General features: G+C 32.1%; 1 protein-coding gene across 2 annotated transcripts; it reads right to left on the bottom strand.

Moving 5' to 3' along the window:
• Window positions 1-3733: 3733 nt before the first annotated feature.
• LOC11429461 (disease resistance protein RPV1) lies at window positions 3734-8329 on the bottom strand. 2 transcript variants are annotated; one of them, XM_039828471.1, is made up of 4 exons: window positions 7539-8329; window positions 5998-7105; window positions 5595-5897; window positions 3734-5141 (listed from the first exon to the last, which is right to left on the bottom strand). In XM_039828471.1, exons 1-4 carry the CDS (start codon window positions 8069-8071, stop codon window positions 3864-3866), a joined length of 3222 nt encoding a protein of 1073 aa, XP_039684405.1. In that variant the 5' UTR covers window positions 8072-8329; the 3' UTR covers window positions 3734-3863. The 2 variants fall into 2 exon arrangements, with proteins under 2 accessions (XP_039684405.1, XP_039684406.1); XM_039828472.1 differs by having other exon boundaries at window positions 5595-5894.
• Window positions 8330-9224: the final 895 nt, after the last annotated feature.

The raw sequence follows: 9224 nt of genomic DNA, 5'->3' as shown, positions 1-9224 counted from the left end.
GTTAACCAAGAAGCGATGTGTTGTCTATTTGTTGAAAACTTAAGGGAGGTTAATATTCATTTTAAAACTAGAGGTGGTGTTAGTGCCATTTTAATAAACCTTAGGGGAGGTGAGTGCAATTTCTCCAAAAGATAAAAATATGCATTGATATATGTAACAAAGTCAATTGTGTCACTTAATATGGGACTGCGGGAGTAAATATTTATGATAAAGCATGTATTCAATGTCTTGGAAATCGAAATATTTGACTTTTTTAAAAGGATAATTGCTTATTTTATACTCCCTCCGTCCCAAATTAAATGAGTCATTTATTCATTTCACACATATCAAGAAAAATGTATAAATGAAAAAAAAGAGAAAAATGAATTTAAGTGCTCTTGTTTAAGTATTGGTGCATTCTCTATTATCATAAATGTAAAGTGGAATATATAAAATTGGAAGTGATGAAAATAGTATTAATTAAAGTTAGGATCATGTTAACTTGTGCCACTAGGGCACAAGTTAAGGATTTAAAAGAAGAATTAAATCATGAGTTTTGTATTGAAAAAATAAGTTTTTAATTTTTCAAAACATTTAATGCACGTTTTCCAAAAATAAGTTTCTACAATTAATTTCTAAACTTGTGCCTTGAGGGCACAAGTTAACATTTCCCTTAAAGTTATAATTGAAAAAATATACTTAATATTGTATTGAAAAATAAAATATAACCGTTATTTTACGATAATATTTTTTTTTATAAAAGATTCACTTATTATAGAACGGATAGAATAATGTTTAAAGAATGTTATAAAAACACTCATTAACAAGACCCAACAAAAATGCATCGTTAATTAAAGTAATTTATTAAAAAAAAAAAAAGTATGATATTTTTGGCATCGAATAATTTTTTACCACAAGTTTAAAATGAGTTTTTGATCACAATTTGTATCCTCTATTGCTTTAACTAGTTTCATCATTCCATGCACATTTTAAGAAATAAGATGTTGATGTAGCATCTTCGTATATTTGTCGATGTAGAAATTAACATTTAAATGTTAATGTTAGTATAATTCAATTGGTAAAAGAGATTTTATGTAATATGCAAAGATATATGTTCGAACCTTTAGACACATTATTTGTTCATCTTATGAGGTGAATATCTAATTATTTGGTTATTTGACCCAAAAAAAAATTAACATTTAAAATAAAACATTTAAAAGAAATAAAATATAGGCTAAATTGCATTTTTGGTCCCTTAACTATTTATATAGTATCGCTTTGGTCCCTTAAATTTGATTTATTTTGGTCCCTTAACTTCTCTTTGTTACACATTTTGGTCCTTTCCGTTAATTTTAATTCAAAAACGTTAGGTTTTCTTCATCTTCTTCTCCACTTTTTCATCTTCATATCATCTCCATCAACCTTCAACAATAAGAACCTCAGAAAAATTACAGAAGAAAATGAAGAAAACCTAATGTTTTTCAATTAAAACTTTCGAAAAGGACCAAAATGTGTAATAGAGAGAAGTTAAGGGACCAAAATAAATCGAATTTTAATTAAGGGACCAAAGCGATACTACCTAAATAGTTAGAGGAAAAAAAAAATGCAATTTGACCTAAAATATATTTAAAGGATGAATCTTTTTTTGGGTGTTAAAGAATAAAATAAAAAATTGCACGAGGTTCCCTTAATTCTCATTCTTCTTCTTCTTCCTCCTTCCAACTCACATGAAACCTCTATTTTTGTCACTTCACACTATCTTCTTAGTACAATCAAGCATACACCTTCTAGGTACATAACAATTTAACAACCCTTGGTTCAAGTCAAGTACAATGTACAAACCTCCGAGGACAGAGCAATGTTGAAAAGGAAATTGGAAAAACAAATGGATGAAAATTGTACTAATAAACATCCAATGGAAGCATGAAACCAAAATTTGTATAACCATTTCCATAACCAACCACGAGCAACTACTTCAACTCCATAACAACAATATACATCTACTTGGTTCGAATCAAAATCATTTAAATGGTTTGGCACGAGCAATAAAACTTATTTGATACATAGTACGTTTTTTTTGGTAGTGATACATAGTACGTTTAACTAAATGGTTGAATTTAAGTAATTAACTGATTTTTTAGTAAAAAAAGTAATTGATTAGTTTTAGTTAAGAACAAATTAATAAAAAAAAATTAGTATTAGACCAAAAATAGTGTGTGAGTCATAAAACTTGTTGTCCAAACTTTCAACTGGCCAAACAAGATAAATGGAATATTGAAAAAGTAATCCTAAAAATCTCTTATTCTCTTTGTATACGATATAGAATAAAAGTATTAAAAATTTTATTTAAAGGTATAATTAATGTTTACTTTTTAATGAAATTAACGATATAACAAATCTCTTATCTATTATATACATAAAATTCAGAATCAATAAAATGTCTAAAAACGCATGACATGTACATACAATTCAGAATTAATAAAATGTTTATATACGCATAATATGTCTCTTTAACGTTCTCAACAAGCTTTATACTGGACATTTATTGAAATTGTGTTTAATCTCTTGTTACTGGCTAGTTGTTGTTGTAACAACACCATCTTAAACCTTTTTTACTCATCATTCTTCACAAAGATTCAAAAACTTCAACCTTATGAGCTTAATTATGTGATAACTGCAATCAGGAACATTGATTAAGGAATCAAAAACTTTACAAAGATTCTTCACAAGTGTCATTCGGAACATTGATTAAGGAATCAAAAGATGTAATAATTTTTGCGTTAAAAAATGTGTATTTATAACTTTGATAAATATTTGACTTTTTCTCAAAAAAGAACTTTGATAAATGTTTGACTTATACTTTCAAGATAAAATTTTCTATTAAGATTTCTTAAACAATATCTTTAGAACATTTGTTAGTATAGTTAAAAGGATAATTAAGTCAATTTCTTATGTTTTGCTATGGATAATGTTAATAACAGACATTTTAACATACATTTTTTAATTGAGTTTAACTCACGTGGATCACACATAATTTGGAGTGACCAATCTAAAATAATGCATTATGTGTGTTGCTATTTGTTACGCAACAATAATGGAGTCAAGATCCTCTCAATTGAATGAGCATTTCTAGAGAGAAACATGGAAGAAAAAAAAAAATCCACAAGTTTCACATTCTTCAAATAAAGGGGATCCGATCGAGATTCATGAAGCTTGATGTTTGGTGCAAACTGAACAATGAAAACCTCCTCTAGTAGTAGTACTTTACACTAAGCAATGCAATGCTGAATTTGATTTTTCTTCACTAACTTGTAATTTTCTCCTATCTACGTTGTCAATAATTTTCCTCTAAATTTCACTACTTTTTAGTCCATGAGTTGTTTTCAACTTATTTCCATAAGCTCTTCATGGTAGATTACGAAAATTTCAGCTTATACGTTATGTGAAAATAATTTGATTTTTTTATACCTTGTTATAGGATAACTTATGTATGAGAAGCACTTATATTGATAAATGCTTGTGCTATAATTATGGAAAATCAAGTTAGCGTGTCTCCGTGATTCCATCAAACTCACCGCAATTCTAATCTTGAAGTTGTTATTAACTACATGATGCCTTTTGCAGGTCATTGGCAGGAGATACAATTGACAATCCATTCCTCTATGGCAGTACAGACAATTTTATATCCAAATGTATGTATACTGAATCATGCCTCTCTACAAATTTTGTAATCTCTGAAACAAAACAATAAGGATAAAAAAAAAGTTGACAAAACCTACATAAATTACTTCACATACAAGCTATCACAAGGGATATTATTCAATCAAGGTCTGATTCCATGTTCCAATTTACAGGCAACAGAAATAATTGAACTGTTTAGCTTTTTAAACTCCTAGAAATATTGATCTCTCTTTCACCGAACACATATTATTTGGAACAACATTACCATCACGAAATGCCAATTGCTGTTTAAACTTGTCATACCGTGAAGGGGTTACCAGGCTAACTCCAAAGCCTCTTAACTGCACTGGCACATACGGTGATAGCAGTGTTATATTTCTTTTTGGATCAGGCGTCAATATTCCCGATGATGCTCTAACCTGAATTTTAATCTTTGACCGATTATTGACTCGGCTAGCTAGGTAACGAGAACATTTTGGGTCATACATTAGATACACATGATCTGATTCTATTCCATGTCGTGGTCTACGCAAGTACACTTTGATACCTTCACCATCATCTTCACCATCATTGATTTCAAATTTCAAAGTCGAACCCTCTGATGTGGTGGTTGGAATGATGAAGGCCAAAATGAATCCCAATTTAGAGAAATAAGGAGCAGAAAAAAGATCAATAGTTATGTAATCATGTGTAGTTGTACTATATTCCAACCACTCTGGAATTTTGCTACCTGGATAGAGATACATGCTATGATTCAGATTTTGGTCGTGATCTTGATCACGGTTGTCATGGTCCAATTCTGATATATGTCGGTATGAAAAGCTTATCATGTTAATTTGAGCATTTAACTCAATAGCCTTGAGAGAAGGCTCATTTAGTTTAAGGCAATTCCAGAAGGCAACCTTTTTCCTCTTTTCCTTAAGTTGTTCACTGGCAGTTGAACGGAACTCTACATTCTGTAGTGATACACAACCAACAACAGCTAGCATTTCTAGCGATTGAGGAAGCTCTGGTAGGGTTTTAAGCTCCCTGCAATAAAAGAAACCTAGTTGTCTCAGCCTTGTAAGATTCTTGATGCTCTTAGGCAAGCTCTCAATGTGAGTGCGTCCAAGATTTAAAAATGTAAGTTTGCTTTGAAGTCCAATTGATGAGGGTAGTTCTTTGATACTCGTGCCATCTAAATTCAATACGCTCATATGCTTTGAAGTCACTGAGAATTCCTTCAGTGCTGTGCAGTTGTAGAGGGAGAGATAACTAAGGGAACTTAAATGAGTATTGCTTTGAAGGCTTGTAAGGGAAATGCATCCACTCAAATCCAGTTTCTCAAGATTTTTGAGAGAGAAAACAGATGGATGAACACTAGTCAACCCTACACAGAATTGGAGGTCCAAGACTGCGAGACTTGTGGCCTTTGAAAAGTCTGGTAGCTCTGTTAGGAGTGTGGATGAATGGAGTATAAGGACATTCAAATTCACAAGATCCTGTTTCATTTAGAACCAATCAAGACAAGACTTGTCAGCCAATTGAATCTGGATTTAACTAAGTGCTTATGTTGGAATATATATTGTTTAAATATGTCTTAGGTCCTTCAAAATATCATTTTTGCTTTGAATCCCTTTTATGGGTCTTATATTGATCCTTCATTTCTAAATACGTGTCACCTTTGATCTTTATTTGTAGCGAACTACACGAGTCAGAGAGCATATAAAGAAACTCTTGAATTTTGGGAGTAGGAATAATTGCTTTCAACTATTGAAGCACATTTAACTTGCAACTAAAAGTTCATACAGAGGCTCTCTGACCGACAGAGTTGGCTTTAGAATGATGTTGACACGTTTTTAGTTATAATAAAGGATCAAAATGCGACAAGTTTTTCGGGAACCATAAGTCACTAGACTAAAAATATACTTTAGACTATATATAGTGTTACTTACCTTCACTCCATGCCAAAGTTTCTTCAATCGGCTATAAGGCAAGCTCAATCTAACAAGGTTTTCTGCAGAAAACTTGGATGGTAAGGATTCCAAAGGGTAATACTCCCAACGAAGATATCTCAGTTCGTTAGGCAAAAATTCAAGCCCTCGAGGAAGAGACAAACGTCCTTCATTTTTAGACTCCTTAGTGTAAATATCCAAAAATTTCAATTTGCTCATCTTGGCAAATACACGAGGGCTTAACTGCAGCTCCTTAATTTCAGATAATCTGATTGCCATACTTCTGATGGACTCACCTCCCTGCTAAAAGAGTAGTAAAAAAATTTCAAACATCAATCAATATAAGCAATGTTTCCAACAATACAAAGCAAAAATAATCAAATCTTCTATGAAAAATAATTACCTTGTCATCATTCAATATATGATAAATATCATCAGGATCCAATAGTCGGCTTCGGCTTCCAGGTTCTTCCACAGATTCTTGGTGAACAATCTCCCAAGCCGTTTCTTGTATAATGTCATGCATTGATACAATATTTTCTTGAGAAATAGTTACAAGAGCTTTATCTTTTAGCCTGTCTAATTTAGTGCTCACCGAATAATGGCGATCTTTCAATAGAAGATTTATGAGTTCAAGTTTCAACTTCAATCCATCAAAAAAGCAGGCAATGTCTAAGAATATAATCTTTTCATAATAATCAAGATTAGTGTATATCAATCTAAAAACATCATGGACATTTTCAATCTGCTCTATTTTAAGATTCCTTGATTGGGTTTCCCATATGGCTTTATCTTTCCCACGAAGAAGGTTAGCTAAAGCTTTAAGAACCAGTGGAACACCTGCGGTATAATCCACCATTTTCTTTGATAGCTCATAGTACTCCATTTCGAGATGCTCATGTTTAGTAAAGGCGTTTAAATTGAAAAGCTGAAAAGATTCAGCAGAGTCCAATGGCTCAACCTCGTATATATCATCAATTTTTCCAGCAAGTACTTGTTTATCTCTAGTAGTTATGATGATTCTACTTCCTGGTCCTAACCAATCAACTATTCCAATCAAAACTTCTAGTTGCTCTGCATCTTTAACATCATCAAGAACAATAAGAACCTTCATGCGGCTTAGCCTTTTCTTAACCAAAGGAGGTAATCCATTTATCATGTCATCTTTCAAATCTTCTTCCTCTAATAGAGTGGATAAAAGATTTTTTCTTAGCCTCAAACTGTTTGTTCTACATCCTTCTGATTCTTCTCTTACATTAGCCATAAAATAACAACTTTCGTATTTAGAACGTAGTCTACGAAATACTTCTTCAGCAATAGTTGTTTTACCAATACCAGGCATACCCCAAATTCCAAGAACACGAACATCTTCTGACTCTAAATGTAACAATGATTCTATAGGCAAAATTTGCTTTTCAATTCCTATAAGTCCTTTTGACTTGCCTTGATCGACTTGATTTAACTTCGTCAACACATTTTGAACTATTTCTTCTACAAGCTTAGCATCATCCCTGTACAACAAAGAAGAGAGAAAATGTGTAAATTTCAACCACGTTTTATTTATTTTAACAATACCTTACTTTGAATGTAAAATTGAAGAATTTTTCAATACAGATTATTTATTATTTATCCTGAAAGGATGCAATATGGGACAAAGTCCTAGTGGGCTTAAATGATGAACGGCCCAAAATATTGAGTGTGTATGTCTGAGAGAGAGAGAGAGAGAGAGAGATTCTTATTCACAACTTTTGACCAACCTGGTATATTTAGATTTTCTCTTCACTTCTTCTCTAAGATAGCTTAGGTTTTATCCACATCAAGAGATGATTCTACATACTTCTCAACTATTTGCATGTAATAATTTACATCTGTAGTACTTCTACCTCTCTTGAATTTTCTTTAGACTAGTTACCTATCAAAATTTATTTGTGAAAGAACACTTACGGAAAATGTGATGAATCAAATCCAGACATATTGGCAGATTGCTTCAAAGCATATCTCCAACTTAGCACCTTATTCAAATTATACTTTTGTTCATGTTGAGCAAAAGCATCTCTATAACTCCCATTTTGATGCCGTACATCTGAGGGCTCTACTTGGTAGAAAACTGGCAATAGAATCCTGCCATAATTTGCTCTGCACTCGACTATTTTCACAAGCTCATCCAAACACCAATGTGAAGATGCAAAGTTTGGTGAAAATATGACCAATGAAATCAATGATTTTTCAATTGCTGTATGAAGTTCTGATATTTCGTCTCCTCCTCGAAGCTTCTTGTCAGAAAAGACTACAATTTTCTTTCGCGAAAAAGCCTCAAGAACATGGCTAAGGAAATTTTTGCGAATATCACTACCCCTGAAGCTAACAAAGACATCATATTTTATCTGAGGAACAGGGCTGGAACTAGTAGGAGAAAATATCAGCATAAAGAGAGTGAGATAAACAAATAAACTTATGCTACTACAGGATATCTGCATAAAGAAAAAATAGAAGAAAAAAAGCTATGAAGTTAGTCCAAACAAAACTAGACTTTAAATTATAGCTGCATTCAACAAGCTAGATATCAGATTAAGCCCTGTTGATGACTTGACTAATGAGTACCGACTTAGTCCAGTCAATATTACAGTTATGTTGCTATCTTCTTCTTCTTCTTCTTGACCATAATGTTTGTACTCTTTTGTTATAATTATAATAGTACTATTCCATTGGACTTTTGATTCAACACCTTATGGTTTTGAAGCTGATTTTTCTCATGATTGAATTGAATATATGAATCAATACTTTGTCAACATTTTACAACATTAATTTATTATTATTTGTGTGTGCCCAAAACTATTGTGTAGTGGGACAATTATAAAATGACAATGTGAGTATCTACTATTTGAATATATGAATCAATACTTTATCACCACTTTTTCTTTTTGACTGAATTAATTATCCTCACTAATTCCCAATTCTCACTCATCTCGTTTACAATATGATTATTGTGAAGCTAAACAAATGATTGGTAGTTTTGCTAAATAGGGTCTTAATCAATCTATTTATTTAAAGATGTTTAATTTGGTCTCAGATTTCCTATCTTGCCCATTTTGAGAGATTCAACTTGTATTTCTTTTCAAGGTTTCTAGTTTTTTTCTTCTTCTTTTGCTGACAAAAATGAAAGCAGTAGAAGAAACATGGTAATTAAAGTTAGATAGGAGAGATAATTAAAATCTAACTAAGGATTGTTTCAAGATTCAAATTCCGATTCTCCTTATGATAGGACCAGAAGCGACGGTTCTAGTACGGGCTGTGGCATCACACTGTGGTTTTCATTTCCATGGTAACACCTATTTACTCACTATTGAAGACGAAGATCGCTCTTCAGGCCTCTAAAATTGCACCAGGGAATCACCCATTTTTTCGATCGACAGTTGACTTTCGGGCTATTTTTTAAATTTGTTAGACATATTTAAAAAAGTGATTGAACCAATCTAAAAAGTGTCGAAGCTAGCGCACTTAACTGCTGCTGGTTAAGTGAACAACATTTAAGTGCCGCTTAACCAATGACACTTGCATAAAAGAGCAATTGCGTTGGTGCTAAAGAGCAAATTTCCATTGAACATGGATTTGGATAATGCTGAAAACAAA

Source organism: Medicago truncatula, chromosome 8 (assembly GCF_003473485.1).
Source record: "Medicago truncatula cultivar Jemalong A17 chromosome 8, MtrunA17r5.0-ANR, whole genome shotgun sequence".
Lineage (NCBI taxonomy): Eukaryota > Viridiplantae > Streptophyta > Magnoliopsida > Fabales > Fabaceae > Medicago > Medicago truncatula.
The sequence above is the reverse complement of the archived record's forward strand: the minus strand, read 5'-3'. Positions and strand labels throughout refer to the sequence as shown.